The sequence below is a fragment of the Juglans microcarpa x Juglans regia genome, chromosome 2D (assembly GCF_004785595.1).
Source record: "Juglans microcarpa x Juglans regia isolate MS1-56 chromosome 2D, Jm3101_v1.0, whole genome shotgun sequence".
In the NCBI taxonomy this organism is placed as follows: domain Eukaryota; kingdom Viridiplantae; phylum Streptophyta; class Magnoliopsida; order Fagales; family Juglandaceae; genus Juglans; species Juglans microcarpa x Juglans regia.
This window is the reverse complement of record NC_054596.1, coordinates 10,309,741-10,329,035: the sequence shown is the minus strand read 5'-3', so window position 1 is coordinate 10,329,035 and position 19,295 is coordinate 10,309,741. Positions and strand designations below refer to the sequence as shown.

The 19,295-nt window shown below is 34.4% G+C and overlaps 2 protein-coding genes across 7 annotated transcripts; both read left to right on the top strand.

Annotated features, from left to right (window-relative positions):
- The first annotated feature begins 3,307 nt into the window (after window positions 1–3,307).
- Window positions 3,308–12,293, top strand: LOC121250613 (protein FAR-RED ELONGATED HYPOCOTYL 3-like). Of its 5 annotated transcripts, none has more exons than XM_041149770.1 (10): window positions 3,308–3,852; window positions 7,586–7,761; window positions 8,479–10,668; window positions 10,791–10,847; window positions 11,070–11,138; window positions 11,263–11,331; window positions 11,413–11,481; window positions 11,572–11,622; window positions 11,710–11,786; window positions 11,904–12,293. In XM_041149770.1, the coding sequence occupies exons 3-9, from the start codon at window positions 8,497–8,499 to the stop codon at window positions 11,764–11,766; spliced, it is 2,544 nt and encodes an 847-aa protein (XP_041005704.1). In that variant the 5' UTR covers window positions 3,308–3,852; window positions 7,586–7,761; window positions 8,479–8,496; the 3' UTR covers window positions 11,767–11,786; window positions 11,904–12,293. The 5 variants fall into 5 exon arrangements, with proteins under 5 accessions (XP_041005704.1, XP_041005701.1, XP_041005703.1 ...); XM_041149767.1 differs by having other exon boundaries at window positions 8,454–10,668; XM_041149769.1 differs by having other exon boundaries at window positions 7,586–7,780.
- A 688-nt stretch (window positions 12,294–12,981) lies between these two features.
- LOC121250615 (protein FAR-RED IMPAIRED RESPONSE 1-like) lies at window positions 12,982–18,606 on the top strand. 2 transcript variants are annotated; one of them, XM_041149772.1, is made up of 8 exons: window positions 12,982–13,200; window positions 14,782–16,936; window positions 17,059–17,115; window positions 17,396–17,464; window positions 17,563–17,631; window positions 17,720–17,788; window positions 17,892–17,939; window positions 18,034–18,606. In XM_041149772.1, exons 2-8 carry the CDS (start codon window positions 14,873–14,875, stop codon window positions 18,088–18,090), a joined length of 2,433 nt encoding a protein of 810 aa, XP_041005706.1. In that variant the 5' UTR covers window positions 12,982–13,200; window positions 14,782–14,872; the 3' UTR covers window positions 18,091–18,606. The 2 variants fall into 2 exon arrangements, with proteins under 2 accessions (XP_041005706.1, XP_041005705.1); XM_041149771.1 differs by having other exon boundaries at window positions 12,983–13,200; window positions 18,028–18,606.
- Window positions 18,607–19,295: the final 689 nt, after the last annotated feature.

The window sequence follows — 19,295 nt, the reverse complement described above, 5'->3', positions numbered from 1 at the left end:
AATCAGTCTAAACAAAAAGAGATTGTTTCATTTTGTTACTAAATCTATTTCAACTCATCTCAACTTATTATTATAATTTTTTTAAATTTTAATATAAAATATAATAAATAATTTAATTTTTTTAATTTTTTTAAATTTTTTAAATTTTAAAATAATAATAATATTAAATAATAAAATTTTAATAATTTTTTATTATTTCAAACTAATTCAACTCAACTAAGTTTAAGTTTAACATGTATAGGTAGGCTAAAAAAGAGAGAGAGGAACACAAAAGCGTAAAAGCGTTGATACGCTGTCAACTTTGACAGACCAGGGTAAATACAGGTGAGTTTATGTCCATTGGTGTGATGAAGTAATGAGTGGCAAGATGATGGTCATGTGTTGCGTGTGGACTGTCGAGCATTATTTATGTATGCTTTTTTGGTGAAAAAGAAGGTGCCATTAATTAAAGTTGCTATCTTCTCTCGTGGTCCTGTTTTTTGGTCTTTAGGCTATATATAAGCTATTAAAGCTATGATCCATCGTTGTTATTCTCTTTATTTGTTGTCCATAACAGCAGAAAAGGGCCAATGGAATTTCCTTTTTTGTGTTTTGTGTTTGGAATTTTCTTTCCTGTTTGTTCTTTTGCTTCTTGGTTTTGGTCTGCAGTCATTCTTTCCTTCATTTCTCGAGCAAATGGCAAATACAAAAGGAACAGAGATAGCATGTATGCATGCACGCACGCACATCAATATCTACACAAGAAAGCAAAATGGAGAAGAGATTGCAAAGAAAGACACTCGAAAATTGTTGTGGTGAGATGATGCGCAACAAATTTATGCTAGAAATTGTTTTTGATGATGGGCCGACCAACTTGCCTAGAGTCCCAAAACAAGAGATGATTGCCTCAACTCAACATCCTTTGTGTGGCCTTGTTGGGTTTTGATTCTTTTGAACATGGAAACCAAGCTGAAGGAGATGGACTCATTGAAGGTAATAGGTCCACCTATATTTCCTTTGATCCCAATTCCATAGAGATTTTAACTAGGGTTGAGCACCAATTTTGTCGAAGCCGGTATCTAGAAAATCTGATTCTGATTCTGATTCCGACTTTAACTTTCATCAAAATTTAAATACGAGCTCCAATTTCGACTCCAGCTTACCTATAATTCGATCTGATTTCGTTAAAATAGATCAAAGTCAATGTAAAGTCAGATTTTCATTATTTTTTTCACGAATTTTTAGCCCACATTTTTAAACCACGTTGGGCTCCATATTTAGCCAATTTTTAAACAAGACTTTTCATATTAATAAATCATTTTTTTGCAGTCTTTCAAGTTTCAAGTTTACTAAAAATATTTAAAAAATCAATTTTAGATATGCAAAAACAAAAAAAAAATATCTAAAAGTATTTCATATGCAATGTAAATCTGAAAATAAAAAAATAAAGTAAACCCTAGTTTTTTTTATTTAAAAAACACACTTTTTAAGTTATCTTAAACACTAAATTTAATTGTTAGTATTGAATTATTAATAATTAAAAATTACTAATTTATTATTATTGTGTTATGTTTAATTTATAAATTATAACTATTAAAAATTAAATTATAACTATTAAAAATTACTATTAAAAATTGCTCGATGTATATAATTACACACCATCATTTTTCTAATTACATTCTACTCTATTAGAATATAGATAATAGATTGATAGTCTTACACAATATATATATATATATATACACACATACATATATATATATATATATTATACATAATAAATGACTCACTATTAGCTAGTCAACTTTCATCTACCCTAACGTATGTAATATGTATGATAATGATACTATGATGCATAGTGTGTACATATACTAAATTATTAGTCTATTAGATGTTAGTATTTAATAATTATCACATATTAGTTGACTATTCAATATAACTATATAAGTTACATACTTTTAATATGAGTATATATAATCACCATATAAATAATATATTTTTTTATAACTTATTTATAATGATTTCAAAGTTAGAGGTACAAGCTGAAGGCAGATTTCGGAGCAGACTCAGAGCATCAAATCGAATGTCAGAGTCAGAATCGAAGTTGGGATCAGTCAAGGAATCAAGTCTGACTCTGACTTGATAGATACTGAAAATTCCGACAGTGCGAAATCAGTGTCAAATAATCAGATTTTTACACCACTCTAATTTTAACCTTTTCTTATTTTCTCAGATGAGGATGATAATGAAGATAGCACACGATTGGAAAAAAAAAGGGATCACCTTGAAGCAAACTTCTTGATTTGAAAATACCAATTGGGTTGCCTATTAAAACTTTATAAGAATAGAAAATGAGATGTTATAAATTTAGAAAATCAACGTTGAATCCAATTTTATCTTTAAATTACCAAATATAACTTTAAGTATCAAAAATAAGATAATTTTTTTTTTTTTTTTATTGGACATGGAGCTAAATAGGCATAAAAAGATGAACACCTCTAAAGCTAAAAATTTCATCAATCATCAAATTTAGGACTAAGTTAGGGTTGTCACATGTGGATAACAACGAAAAGCAAGTAATAACTTGGTCTCTTCCAAGACATTGCAATTTAACACCATGATGATTCGCCTCACTATTTCACAAAAAATGGGAATGCCCCCCTCACAAAAATCAGTTATATTCAATATGTTAATCATCCGTATATTTATTTGGAAACACAATGATTGACCAATGGTTTTATAGGACGATGACATGTATTTCTCACAAAGAATATTTAACAATCAAATTTTCATGTTCTAACCCTGTTGAAAAAAAAAAATCATCAAATAATAAATATTTTGTTTTTAAATTAGTATCATTTAGAGCCCGTGTGGATATAAAGGTGAGATGAAACATCTCATTTCATCTTATCTAATTTTAATTAATAATCTCATTACTATTTATAAATCATCTCATCTCACGATTCAAACTCATCTGTTTCTTTCAAATTATGAAACAAAACTAACATGATTCACAATAGATTAAACTTTGTGCTAAACTAATAAATAATCAACATTTTATTTAAAAAATATATATTTTTAAGTGGTTGTGTATAATATTTAATAAAATGTTTATATATATATATATATGTATATATGATATAATTTAATTTGAAAGATAAATTTTAAAATTTTAATTTTATAAATTAAATTTAATTATTTACAGTATGTGTACCATATATTTATATATCGGAATAAAAATCAAGTAATTAAAAAAAAAATTCAATATTCCGTCAACCAACAAAGTTCATTGGAACTTCCGAAATCACGTACTCACATATACGGACGTAAGAAAGTGTGAGCTGGCACGCGCGATGCGTGTGAGACGAAAACACGAAAACAGCGAGTGGGGGATGTGAGACTCAGATTGAAACCCTAGAATCTTATATTCCCAAAAGAGAATGAAAGAAAGAGGGAGCCTTTGATTTTGGGGGAGTTTGCTTGCTTCGGTTTGGTCCACTCGCTCCACCCCGTCGCGTGAGAATTTTTTTTCTGTACTCTATTTTGCACTCAAACCCATCTTCGTCTTGCTGAATCTTCATCTTCATCTTCTTCGTGCGGAGAGTTATTATTACTGTGAGAAGATCTTGTTTTCATTTCTCAGTGGTGTTCTTGTTGGGAGTATGTTTTGGGGGGAAAGCGGTGAGTGACGGACAGTTGGACTCAAGTTCCAACAGACAAAACCCCATTCCCTAATTTGACTCGCTACACGCTCAGCGTGCGTGACCCAAACCCTAAAACATTTCCCCCTTTTCAATACAAACGCTCTTCCCCACACGCGCGGCCCTGCTTCCCAGCTTTTTTTCCTTAGATGCCATACTTCATACTTGACGAGTTGAGCTCTCTTTCTCTCTCTATTTTTGTTTGAAAAATCTCAAATTCAATTATTTCTTACTGTAATTAGTTTAATTGTGCTCATTTTCTTATATGTTCACTGTGGTATTATATTGCTTTGCATAAATTTGACTGCTGGTCTGTATTCATTCCGAGAATGTGTGCGAAAGGACGGGATCAGTTTTTGAATTGCTATATGAAACCACTAGTGAAAACTTGTGCTGAGTTCGGGCCTTCGCCTGTTTAGCAATTGCGAGGTATCTGGTGTTTCTCCAACTTTGTCAGACTGGAGAAACCCGCGTATGTGGCAAAATATGGGGATGCCTTATGGCTGGGGGTGAAAGGCCAACCAATGTCAATATGTTTGCAACTTTGGCTCTTAATGTGTATGCGACTAAACTGTGAAGCATATAAGGTGTTAGTTGTGCAGTTATGTCCTTGTGAACTTTACTTATAAAAAAAAAAAAGTTATATCCTTGTTGAATTGGGAATTGTCTAATGACAATATTTTGAATTTACGTTAGTAATATAAATATGTGGTGTATTTGGTGGGAAAGGAATGAGCGATGCTTTAACAATAAGGAGCACACAATGGAGGAAATTTGGAAATTCTTTGTGTTCTCTTTATTTCAATGGTTTTCTGTTATAGCGCTTATTGGTGCTTTAGCTCATGATTTTTTGTTTTTGTTTTCTTCTTTGTAGAATATAATTAGGTGTTTTCTTTTGTGTACTTTCTGTGTACATGGGCTTCGCCTATTTCATTCGATGAATAAAATTTTTTCTTACTATATATATATATATATATATATATAAATAGGTGTTCTCGTTTGTTTCATGTGTACTTAAGCCACATCTATTTACTTGTTTTAATATAATTTCATTTTACTTATAAAAACATATGAATAGTATTCAATTATGGTATCAATACTTTTATGAACATTATTGTACCTTATTGGTTGCAACAAGATCAAGGTAAGTTCTGGCTGGAATGTATTATTATTAATCTGGTTCCACACGGGTTAGTTTCCTTATATGATGTTTTACCATTCGGTACTTATGTCTACCCATATTAATCCATTCATGCATGATTATCATTGTGACAAGTAAATATATGTTGATAAACACAATATACTTGCATCCAACAAGCCTTTATTCTATTACCTGCAGAATAAGAAATTAGTTGATGAACTCCTTGATTAAAAATGGAGGGTTCTGAATTAGATTATTTTGCCAACTTCAAGTTTGTTTAATGTTAAAAAGAATAGGTTAGTGAAAAGGAAGAGGCATATGCACTGTTCAATTTAATTATGTGCCTGCTTACTGTCATGTCAGATACTTAATTTCTAAATCAGGGCACTAATATGATGGAACAACATCATTGACCAGGTGTTCTGTGATATCCCGTACTGACTGATAAGTGTAAGGGTGTATACAATCTCATATTGCTTGGGAGGGAGAAGTTCTTACTCTTTATAATGATTTCAATGGGCTTCAATTGTACCATTGACTAGTCTTTTTGGAGTATGGCCCAGATGTGGCTTGGGTCTTCTCTTGGAGCATTGCATGTTGAACTTATATATTATATTATATGCTCTAAGCTATGCACATTTTGCTCATGGTTAAGCTTTTATATTATATTTCTGTCTCCTGCATTTCAGATGATTTCAAATCATTTCTCCACTGTAAATTTGTAACAGAGTTTTTAATTTGTATGTAAAAAAATTTTCTCGACCTTATAGTTTGCGGAGTCTGAGTGTTGATCAGAGAGTTGAATACTTGCTGATGTTTTGAACTACAGTTTATTCTGAGTAGCTTGATGTTGATTGCTCAATATTAAAGCTGTTTATACCAGATTTGTTGTGCGCGATTAAATTTTTATATAGAAGGAATGCATTTATTTCTTCATTTTTAAGTTAAAAGTGATTTTAACAGATCATTTCCATGTAGTTTGGTGGAGAAAAAAATTCCCCCGTGTTTTAGATTTGTTTTCCTAGGCACTATCCTCTTCTCAGACCTTTATAACAATTGTATCTTGGATAGAGTGGGATTTTATTATTTGGGCTTGCCCTTCATGATTGTCCCAACTAAGTAAGGGAGCTTTTCACTAAAAGTGGCAGTAGGAAGGAGGTGGGAAGCTACAACAAACCTGTGTAGTAAGTCAGTGGTGATTGCTGATGATGTGGGTCTAACAACGCTTTTAAAGATTCTGGGGATAGTAACACTATATGGTTATCTGTTTAGGCCAGTGTTGTTAAGATTCTTTGAGCAACTATTGAAATTCTTTGATTGAAATCTGGTCTTTAATTTGAAGGTTTGGAGCATTTTCTTAAAAGGCCTTATAGTTTCTTATCGGATTTTGCAACTGCTGATTTGAATGTTAAATTTAATTGAGCACATGTAGTTTCGATCGTACTTCAAATGTGAATATGTTTCAAAGAAATGATATTTCGTGGATTTATGTCATACTTGTTTCCATGGGCAACATATATCATACGTTTTTTAACCACCTGTATATATTTCATAGCATTGATATTACACTGTAATGCCCAAAGGAGGCCTAAGCCACATCTGAGCCTATATTCCAAAAAGACTAGCCAATGATACAATTGGAGCCCCGTTGAAACTATTATAAAGAGTAAGAACTTCTCATTCCCAAGTAATGTGGGATTTCATACACCAGTTACCCTTATCACTCAATATGGTGTATCACAATCTCCCCGCTTTAAATTCCTGACGTTCTTGTCGAGCCCGTCCCTCGTAGGTGGTACAGCTCAAGTCTCCCATTTCTGGTTGTGATAGATTTTGATATCATTTGTAATGCCCCAAGAGAGGCCCAAGCAACATCTGGGCCTATATTCCAAAAAGACTAATCAATTATACAATTGGAACCCCATTGGAACTATTATAAAGAGCAAGAACTTCTCATTTTCAAGCAATGTGGGATCCTATACACCACTTACAATTATCACTTAGTATGGGGTATCACATACGCAGATTTGTTATTGATACATATTGGCATTCTCATAACTACATGCCATACGTTGGTGTCGTCTTTTTAGGTGGTCTGAAGCCCGGTTAGTAGAGGTTTGAGGTATCTTGGCAGCCATCATATAAAAATCTTGTAATATCTTATGAACATAGATCCTACTGAGATGAACATATAGGCGTCGTGGAGGCGATCACTAATGTAATATGTCATGCTGTTTGTGAGTTCTGTTTTATTTGGCAAAAAGTTTGAGTAAATAGGTCGTTGTAGAATTTGTGGGCATTACCCTTATTTAAACCAATCATATATTAGCATTGGACATTCCTTTTCCACATTGGTTGTACAGATTAAAAGCAATTGTTGCTTGCTTGGTGATACACTTCTAATCTTTATAAATAAACGTGGAAAAATTGTCTTTCTCTAAAGCTGTACAAAAATTTTAGCAGAACCTAGTGACTCTCCTTCAGTTAAATCAAATATCAAAGCAACCATATATAAAATTTGGGAAGTTCATGCCTTGCAAAGATGAAAGCAATATTTTCTGCAGAAGTAGTTTGAAGGTCATGCAATCCACCTTGAGAATGCTAATGCGGACGTGGAAATTGAAGAGTGCAGTTCCTTTCTGGTTTTGACGATGGATTTGAAAGCATTAAAATTATTTATAGGCAACATTTTTCGTTGTTAAATTAGTTGCATTTCGGATGCATCATTGTTCTCCTAATTTTGGTTAATACTTTCTTGCTGCAGAATGAAGACTTGTAAATTTTGACTGGGATATCAAAGTTCCTTTCAGCAAATGAACTTAAAGCTATTGACACAGTTTAGAAGCACAAAGCAGGTCTCAGAATGTGAGCATGAGCAGAATGTGAGCATGAGCAGAATGTGAGCCGGACCAAGAAGGGACAAACTTTGCCAGATTCAAGGTTTTAAGAGTGTTTGAAGGTCTCCAGATATATTCTGTAACTGTGTTTTAAAACATATGTGTGTGGGTGTGTGCCCTTTATGTATATATCTAGATGAAAACAGTTATTTCATATGAAGAATGTAGTCAAAGGATGCATATTTCCTTTTCTCCCAGTAGTGAGTTATTTTAAATACATAAAAACATATTATATCCTTGATTGGCTCTGCTTGTCTGGTGATTGGATCAGATTGAACTGCTGTTACAAGAAAATCTTGAGTGCTATGAGCCTAGTAGTTGAAGACTTGGAATCATAGTCCCAAATCTGCACTCACCTTGTGTGCACAACTATTGCAGCTAAAGACTGTTGGATAATATTGATCAGTGTTAATCACATCTCAGTGAGAAGTCATAGGCCCTTAGTGCACTTAACTGGAGTTAGCTGCCTTTAATATTGTCAAATAACGTGTTAAGAGTGGATTGCACTTTGTTAGAACATGCTAGGCATTTTTGGTATATTTTGATTAACTGTGTTTAAGAGCAGTTTACAGACTTTTTTTTTTCTTTCATTATTATCTTGGGGCCCATTGTTATCATGCTTATTTGAAGGTCAAGCATGTATCAAGAAAAGTAGATTCTTTCATTTAATTAACCACTGTTGTAATTCTCATCAATGTTAATTGCATGATTTTAGTTTGTCTCTCCCCTCATCAGGTAACATTGGATGGTCATTTGCCAGACGTGATTTATTCTCATCATGGACATAGATCTTAGACTCCCTTCTGGTGACCATGATAAGGAAGATGAACCAAATGCAATCGATAATATCTTGAATGGTGATGAGAAACTGCATAATGGAGATGTAGAGGGTGAAAATATGGTTGATGTTGGAATGGACGTACGCGTTGAAGATGGTGGGGATTTGAATTCTCCCACGGTGGATATGGTAGTGTTTAAAGAGGATACGAATCTTGAGCCTCTTTCTGGTATGGAATTTGAATCTCATGGAGAAGCTTATTCATTCTATCAAGAATATGCTCGGTCTATGGGATTCAACACTGCAATACAAAACAGCCGGCGTTCTAAGACTTCAAGAGAATTTATTGATGCCAAATTTGCTTGTTCTCGATATGGGACCAAGCGAGAGTATGACAAATCCTTCAATAGACCACGTGCCAGACAGAACAAGCAAGATTCAGAAAATGTGACTGGTCGACGGTCATGTGCAAAGACAGACTGCAAAGCAAGTATGCATGTGAAGAGAAGGGCAGATGGAAAATGGGTTATACATAGTTTCGTCAAGGAGCATAACCATGAGCTATTACCAGCTCAGGCTGTTAGTGAACAAACAAGGAAGATGTATGCTGCAATGGCTAGACAATTTGCCGAATACAAAAATGTGGTTGGTCTCAAGAATGACCCCAAAAACCCATTTGATAAAGGTCGGAATTCGGCACTAGAGGCAGGAGATGCTAAGATTCTACTTGATTTTTTTACACAGATGCAAAGTATGAATTCTAACTTCTTTTACACAGTAGATCTGGGAGAAGATCAGCGGCTGAAAAATTTGTTCTGGGTTGATGCCAAAAGTAGGCATGACTATAACACTTTTAGTGATGTAGTGTCATTTGATACTACTTACATTAGAAACAAATATAAGATGCCTCTCGCTCTATTTGTTGGGGTGAATCAACACTATCAGTTCATGTTGCTTGGATGTGCCTTGATATCAGATGAAAGTGTGGCTACATTTTCTTGGTTAATGCGGATGTGGCTGAAAGCAATGGGTGGGCAAGCTCCGAAAGTAATAATTGCTGACCATGACAAAGCCGTTAAATCAGCTGTTTTGGAGGTCTTTCCTGATGCTCGTCATTGCTTTTGTTTGTGGCATATATTGGGGAAGGTTTCTGAAAATTTTGGTCACGTAATCAAACAGCGTGAAAATTTTATGGCAAAACTTGAAAAATGCATCTTCAAGTCATGGACAAATGAAGAGTTTGAAAAAAGGTGGTGGAAATTTCTTGATAGATTTGAACTCAAAGAGGATGAATGGATGCAGTCACTATATGAAGATCGTAAATTATGGGTGCCAACATACATGAAAGATGTGTGTTTGGCTGGGTTGTGTACAGTTCAGCGATCAGAAAGTGTTAATTCCTATTTTGATAAGTATGTGCATAAGAAGACCACTGTTCAAGAATTTGTGAAACAGTATGAATCAATTCTACAAGATCGGTATGAAGAGGAAGCCAAAGCAGATTCTGACACGTGGAACAAACAGCCTGCATTAAAATCTCCTTCACCTTTGGAGAAGAGTGTTTCAGGGGTGTACACACATGCAGTGTTCAAGAAATTTCAGGCTGAGCTTCTAGGAGTAGTTGCTTGTCATCCTAAAAGAGAAAGCCAAGATGATAATACAATCATTACTTTCCGAGTTCAAGAATTTGAAAGGAGTCAAGACTTTTTTGTTATATATAATGAAATGAAATCTGAAATTTCCTGTATATGTGGGTTATATGAGTACAAAGGTTATCTTTGTAGACATGCAATGATTGTTCTTCAAATTTGTGGCCTTTCTGCCATCCCATCCCAATATATTTTGAAAAGGTGGACAAAAGATGCAAAGAGCAAGCATTTGTTGGGAGAAGAATTGGGACTAGTACAATCTAGGGTACAACGATACAATGATTTATGTCAACGCGCAATGAAACTGAGTGAAGAGGGATCTCTTTCTCTGGACAGTTTTAGTTATGCAATGGGTGCACTAGATGAAGCTTTTGGAACCTGTGTGAATATGAATAATTCTAGTAAGAGCCTCACAGAAGCTGGCACATCAGACACACATGGTCTACTCTGCATTGAAGAAGACAACCAGAGTAGAAGCACAGGGAAGACAAATAAAAAAAAGAATCCAACGAAGAAAAGAAAGGTTTGCTTATAAAAAAAAAAAAAAAAAACAGAAAGAAAAAAACAACAACATAGACAGAACTGACTTGCTTATGTCCTTATCCATGTGATATATGTCAAATATAACCTATTTATATATTGTAGGTGAACTCTGAATCTGATGTTATGACTGTTGGGGCACAAGAAAGCTTGCAGCAAATGGTTTGTCCCTTCTTATAAATAATTTAGCCTGTTAAGAAAGACTTTTAGATTAGATACATTAAAGTGGTACATTAACTTTTATCAAACTTGAAATAATGACCTTTTATATGTGGTTCAATTGTGCTCGGTGGGGTTAACAAAAACTTGTCTTGATGCTACCGAGTTGATTATGCTATAGAGTGCCATCGAAAAAAAGAAAACTAAAATCAAGGATTTTTGTAGGACAAAGTAAGCTCAAGAGCAGTAACCCTTGATAGCTACTACAGCACACAACAGGGGATGCAAGGAATGGTATGATGCACGTTCCATCATGTGTCATACAATTATGAAGTTTTTCTTTTTCAATTGAGAGAATTGCTGATTTTGTACTTGATTTATTTTTATTAGTATTATTGCTATTGTTATTATTATGCAGGTACAACTGAACTTAATGGCACCAACACGTGATAATTACTATGGGAATCAACAGACCATTCAGGGGCTGGTACATTTAATACATAAATGAATTTGCTAGTCATAGTGTACCATAGATGTTAATGTTGAAATCTAGGTTTCCCATTTGTAGGGGCAATTGAACTCAATAGCACCAAGCCACGATGGTTATTACAGTGCTCCACAGAGCATGCATGGGCTGGTATGGCGACCTATGATGCTAGCCTGAATTCTCAGTCTATGATCTTGTTCAAATGGCGTTCTTTTACCAATTGGGGTTTTGTGTTTGCAGGGACAGATGGATTTTTTCCGAACTCCAACTGGTTTCACTTATGGCATTCGAGTAAGTTTGCTTGGTTGTTCTACAATTCTGCAGAACCATGATATTTATACTACATGACTTACATTGGAGTTTTCTTCCTCATGGCAGGATGATCCCAATGTGAGGGCCGCACAGTTGCATGATGATGCATCCAGACATGCCTGAGAAGCACGTTCATCATGAAGGTAGTTCGCATTTGAGATGAATATTATCTTTTGGTCCCCAAAAGAAAAGAGAAAAGTAATTATTCACTGGAATCCCATTACTTCCTGAGTTATAAACTAGAGTGCATTATTTTGTAGGTGAGACCTAGGCAATGCATTGAAGCTAATTGTCTCTGTGAAGAAGTACTGAAAAATCTATCATGCCTGGTGGATGGAACTGGAAGGATCACGATGTAGCCTCTTCCTTTGTTGTCTGTAAAATAAAGATAAGATTGACTAGGCTGTTATATGTTCACCGTCTCTTTTGATTATTCCCTGAGAGTTGGAACAGATTCGAGGTAGGGGGGTTATAAACTTATATCTCTTGTAAAGTTTCTTGTATTATTGTTGTATTGTGATAGGAGCAGCAGTCGAAATCGGTACAACTTAACTAGTTCATTATCATTGGCTAATATGCCATCTATGTATTTTGTAGCCCACAAGTGTTAGCAGGTGCAAGAATGTTGAAAATTAGTTCACTTTGTTGAATGTACCACTTCTGTTTAGCCTTTTTAGTTTATATATATTAAAAAAACAATTTCTATTTTATCGTTTCCCCTTGTTATATATCATATTATTGACCTTGTGTTTGGGTTGTTGCGGTGCGTGCTGAATCAAGACCTAACTGCTTTTTATTCTTGAATAGAGGATGTGATGTGGGAAATCACGCACCATAACATATTTACAGGACATTTCAAAATCTCGCTACTATTCACTCTCACACCCTATACTCTACGAAGAAAAAACAAATTGTCACACCGTGTGAAGGTGAATAGAATAGCGATTGATGTATAGTAAATCTTTTTTAAAATTCAAGTGCGATGATAAATTTTTTATAATAAAAAGATATTGGGAAAAAAAGTTTGATCTTTTGAAACCATTATTTATATAATGTAAGCATTTGATAATTATTTATCTTTTTTACGATCCATTTGATAATTAATTAATGTAAGCATGTCTCTTTATTAAAAATAAGTTTTATCTTTTGAAACCATTGTTTATATAATATAGAGTCTAAAAAATTATAAGTTATCATTTTTAAAAAAATAAAAATACAATGAACATTGAATACAGAAAATAGATCTATTACAAGATTAAATTTATATTGAATTAGCTCAAAACCCAAATATAATCACGCTCGCCGAACGCCGTGCATGATGCAAGTGCGGCACACCCACACACGTGCGAGGATGGGAAGACGAAATTCCTCTTCATCGCCATCGCCAACGCACCGGGAAATTAAAATGCGAAAAATTAGTATCTTTTTCTTCCTTCCCAGAAGAGGAAAAAAAAAGAGCCCTAAAGGTCTGTTCGCTTCCTATTTGTGTGATTATCCCCAAACCCTAAAGCCTTTTCTGAACGCTCTTCTCCACCAGCGTAAACCTCCACTCTCGAGGTATCTCTCTACTCTGTCTCTCTCAAATTGAGATTTTTCTTCAAATTTTTTTTTTTATTTTTTTTTATTTTTTTACCGTAATTTGTTTGAATGTTGTTGTTTTTAATATTATCAGCATGATATTCCGTTTTTTGTATGTAAAAATAATTTTTAACCTGTTTTTTCTATTCTTAATTTTTGAGGAAGTGTGGGACAGAATGGGGTTATTGAATTTTATGAATTTTTATCTCTGAACCTGAAGGAAGTGGAACCTCGAGTGAGCTTTTGAGAGCTTAGTTATGGCCTAGCCTATTCGTATTTGTTGGCTGATTTTAACGTAGTGTTTCTCAAGAATGAGCGTCGAAGCATTAAGGATTAGAATTTCTTCCCATTTCGTTGGCTTTCTTGGGAAACAAGCCGACTTAGCCTAGGTTGTAGAAGAGCTAGAAATATTTAGTGCGTAGTTGTTGCCTCGAGTTATTCAGTTTCGTTAGAAACTTGAACGCTCCAAGTACCGTGAATAATACAAAAACTACCATGCAATGACTTTTATTACTGTTGCGGACAATGTATTTCTTCTTGGATATGATTTTACCTGTTGTACGCTATAATGATGGAGCATTTCCTCTACAACTTTGGTTCCCACACTTCCTTCAATATGAAAATGTTTGTTGTTGACCATCATTTGGGTGGTGCATGCGGGTGGGTACCACATTGGTATCCATATAGTGTCCAGAAACATGGATGGTTGATATTCATACAATTTCAATATTACTTTGTAGCAGAAACAGTTTCACTAATGATAATTACTTGTGGCAGTCTTAGATACCGATCAAAAAAATGAACCACCTAGACATGTTGTATCAGTACTTTGGCTTCAGGCATCAAATGGAGCTCACATGATAAAAGGTTTCATAAAAAGGGAATCATTTTCTTCTTCAATGAATGTATGCATTATTATCTCATAATGCATCTAGAATATTCCTAGGGGTTGGTCTAGAAGGCCCTGCCTTGGTGAGGATTCACGCCATCATAAAGTATTTTCTTGACATCTAATTACTTAAATACTTGGCTTGTAAGACTTCCATAAAAACCTAGGAGCTTAAAACTTTCTCTTCAATCCCTCTCTTACTTTGGAAAGTGTCTATATATTTTAATAGGATGAGTTTTCATGATTGTTTTGTCTCTTTTTGTATTTCTAGTTAAGTGCTCATCTTGTATACGTTCTGTGTACATTGGCACACCTTTTGTGTTTTCTAATCAAATCTTTGATCACATATATATAAAAAAAATACTTGACCTGTTGGGAGCCATTGTTGTATGATTCCCATATGATATATCTCTATGAGTTGCTAGCCCCATTTAGGTTTGATTGAGTTAAGTTTATGTTGAGATATCGATATGAGTAATGTTTGCTAAAAAGATTATCTTTTCATGGTGGGTAGCCTAAATTTCATTTCATATGGCTTGGTTTGTAGATCTTCAGAATTTGATGAGGAGAAGGTCCAAAGATGTTTTGATGATTTTGTTCATGTGCCTTTTGTTTTAAATTTCTATGATTTAATTGTATTTTCTGAAATAGGATTTTGTTTTCATCTTTAGGTTGTAACCTTAACGGCAAGCAGTATTCAAAATGCAGTTCATACTATTTGGACTGTCTAGACAATGTGCATGGTGTTAGAGCAAGTGAAACATGAGTGGTTTTGTGGATGAAGTCCATAATAGAGATGGTGGGGCTGTTAGTTCTTCTAAACGCGATGTTATAGCATTTGAAGGAGATACAGATTTTGAGCCACGGAATGGCATCGAATTTGAATCGCATGAGGCAGCATACTCATTCTATCAAGAATATGCTAAATCTATGGGATTCACCACTTCAATTAAAAACAGTCGTCGATCAAAGAAATCAAAAGAGTTTATTGATGCCAAATTTGCATGTTCTAGATATGGAGTCACTCCGGAATCAGATGGTGGGAGTAGTCGGCGACCAAGTGTGAAAAAAACAGACTGCAAAGCCAGCATGCATGTGAAGAGAAGACCAGATGGGAAATGGATCATTCATGAATTTCTAAAGGAGCATAATCATGAACTTTTACCTGCTCTAGCATATCATTTTCGGATTCATAGAAATGTAAAGTTAGCTGAGAAGAATAATATTGACATTTTACATGCTGTTAGCGAACGAACAAGAAAGATGTATGTTGAGATGTCTAGACAATCTGGTGGATATCAAAATATTGGGTTTCTTCAGAGTGACATAAGTTATCCGTTGGATAAAGTCCAGCACTTGACTTTGGATGAGGGAGATGCACAAGTTATGCTTGAGTTTTTTAAGCGTATCCAAAAGGAAAATCCTAACTTCTTCTATGCGATGGATCTTAACGAGGAGCAGCAATTGAGAAATCTTTTTTGGGTTGATGCCAAAAGTAGGCATGATTACATCAGTTTTAACGATGTTGTTTCTTTTGATACTTCGTATATCAAAAGCAATGATAAGTTTCCATTTGCTCCTTTTGTTGGAGTGAATCATCACTCTCAATCCATGTTGCTTGGATGTGCATTGGTTGCAGATGAGAGTAAAACGACATTTGTTTGGTTAATGAAGACATGGCTCAGAGCAATGGGTGGGCAAGCTCCCAAAGTGCTAATCACTGATCAAGACAATGCCTTGAAGGCAGCCATCGAGGAAGTCTTCCTGAATACACGCCATTGCTTTTCTCTTTGGCATGTATTGGAAAAAATCCCTGAAAGCTTGGCTCATGTGATCAAACAGCATGAAAATTTTCTGCCAAAATTTAATAAGTGCATTCTCAAGTCATGGACAGATGAACAGTTTGACATGAGATGGTGGAAAATGGTCACTAGGTTTGAACTTCAAGATGATGAATGGATACGGTCCTTGTATGAAGATCGAAAAAAGTGGGTCCCTACTTATATGGGTGATACATTTTTAGCTGGAATGTCTACACCTCAGCGCTCCGAAAGTATGAACTCTTTTTTCGACAAATACATTCATAAGAAAATAACTCTGAAAGAGTTTGTGAAACAATATGGGATAATTCTACAAAATAGGTATGAAGAGGAAGCAATAGCAGATTTTGATACATGTCATAAACAGCCTGCATTAAGGTCTCCTTCACCTTGGGAAAAACAATTGTCAACAGTTTACACGCATGCAATATTCAAGAAGTTTCAAGTTGAGGTTTTAGGCGTAGTTGGCTGCCATCCTAAAAAAGAAAGTGACGATGGAACAACTACTACATTTAGAGTTCAAGATTGTGAAAAGGGTGAATATTTTATGGTAACATGGAATGAAATAAAGTTAGAGGTTTCTTGTTTCTGTCGCTTGTTTGAATACAGAGGTTTCCTTTGTAGGCATGCAATGATAGTTCTCCAAATCTGTGGTCTTTCAAGCATCCCGCCTAATTATATTTTGAAGAGGTGGACAAAAGATGCTAAGAGCAGGCAATCAAAGGTTGAAGGAACAGAAAGGATGCAGACTAGGGTACAGCGTTACAATGATTTATGTAAACAAGCCATTGAATTGAGTGAAGAAGGATCATTATCCGAAGAGAGTTATAGTATTGCTTTTCGGACACTAGTGGAAGCTCTGAAAAATTGTGTGAATGTGAACAACTCTACTATCAATGCTGCAGAAACTAGTAGCAATGCTCATGGTCTTCGTGAAGAAGAGGAGAATCAAAGAAGTCTGAGGGCTAAAACAAGTAAGAGGAAGAATACATATAAGAAAAGAAAGGTTAGTCCTCTAGTTGATGTTTCATTTGCCTATGCTTTTTTTCTATCTCAGTCACTACATATATTTTTTTTCTTTTGTTTTGTTTTTGTTTCAATTGATTAAGGAATGCCTTTATATATTAGGTACCCTCAGAGCCAGATGCTATAGTTGTTGAGGCACAAGAAAGCTTGCAACCAATGGTTTGTCTAATCTTCATTCTTGTAATGATCTGATTGCAATGCTTAGGAAACTGTGTAGGATCATATTAGGAATTTTATAATTTATTACAATGTTCATCAAATGCAACCCCACTTTGTATTGAGAACACCTAGGATTATATAAAATGATACTAAATACATATTTGTGACTGAAAAGTTGTGAAAAAAATTGGGCAACTTTTTTGTTGCTTGTGAAACTAGACGTTCTGCATATATCTGCACTATGTTTCACTAATAGTTTATCTTGGGCTTGTGCTTGTAGGATGGTCTAAGCTCAGATGGAATGACCCTTAGTGGATACTATGGTGCTCAACAGAATGTTCAAGGACTGGTATTATCTTGGGCCAATTTTATTGGACTGAGCTTTTGCCAATTTTTGTAAAAAATAGCGACATGAAGTATCGTACTTGTAAATGGTGCTGATTGCAGGTGCAGTTGAACTTGATGGAGCCACCCCATGATGGATACTATGTTAATCAACATAGCATGCAGGGCCTGGTAATTCATGCTGAAGTCAAGATCGTGATATACTTATCTATATGTAGCTGTTGTTTTGTCTTTATGTTGTGAAATTATATGGTTGTAGGGACAATTGAATTCGTTAGCACCCAGCCATGATGGTTTTTTTGGCTCTCAACAAGGCATTCATGGGCTGGTATGGTATTTTTATGATCACATACTTGGTTTGTAGAGATTTTCAGTTATGTAAATTTCATTCATATGATTTAACTTCATCAATTATGCTTTTATTCACACAGGGACAATTGGATTTTCGACCACCAACAAATTTCAGTTATAGCCTTCAGGTTTGTGTGCAACATATCGTGGTCACATTGACATGTTGAATTGCACTTTTTCATGCATGGTTTTACTCAGTTGTGTTTGCAACCATAGTTGCAGGATGAACCCGATTTGAGATCCTCACAGTTGCACAACAGTGCTTCGAGGCATGCATGAGGAAGAAACATTTTCATGGCATCTGTAATGGTAGTTGCCTCACGGAGGTTGCTAAATTTATACCCATGTTTTGCTGGGTAAATTGGTAAGGTGAGGGGGGGAAGTGATTTTAGAATCTCTCAAAGAGGCAGCTTCCCTTCTGGAAGAAGATATATAACCAAAAGAAGTGAAATGCCTTACTTTTCAGGACAAAATATTCACATTTTATGTATGATCATTATAGCTGTTATGGCAACTCAATTAGAGGGAAGCAGTGATCTGGATATAATGTATGCATCTCTTGAAGGGTATCAAGTGCTTGTACGCACAAGGAATTGATGATCGATGCCGTTTGAGAAGAAACATGCTTCTGACTGGTGAGGTGCGAAATATGTCCTGCCTCGGAGTCGGAGTCGGAGTCAATATAAAGAATACAATTTTCCTTGTACATTATTGCTCATGGAATCACTGCAAGAGACTTCCTCTGTAAATGGTCTTTGTATCATTATGCTGGGAATTGATGCGTATTGTTGGTTAGATATGTTCTGCTAGATGTGAATGTTTTATATAGAAGGTGACATGATTTAAAAAAAAATAAAAAAATAATGGAGTTTCTGAGATTCTCCAAAAGAAATCATTTGTAAATAGCTCTTATAGCAGGGGATCCATCTGTTGGAATTTATAATCAGCAGGATTTACTAAATACATATTATGTCCAACGACCACCCCGCCAAGGAAGAAAAAATATTCTTTATTTGATCGGGAAAAATAAATATTCAATCACAATCTTTATAAATTATAATTATTTGTACGGATATATGGGATTGATGCCATAATCGAATTCTTAAATATGAACTTCAAGGATTGTGATCCTTTTATTTTACGAAGAAAGTACATACAACCATTGATTCGCTTTTCTAAAGAGAAGAGTAAATGGTTGTTTGGAAAACATAATTCAATTCATCTCATCTAATCTTAAATAATTTTATTTTTAAATATTATTTAAATATAAATATTTTTTAATTTTAAATATTTAACTTTTTCATCTAATTATTACCTAATCATTACAATCTTTTCAAACTTTCAAACAAAATATAAAAAAAAAAAAATTAATATTTTCAAATCTCAAAATAAAAATAATATTACAATTTTTTATTTTAACAATATTTTAACTTTATAATATTTTTTATTCAACCTTTTCTCTTTCATTTCTCAAAACTTAATAA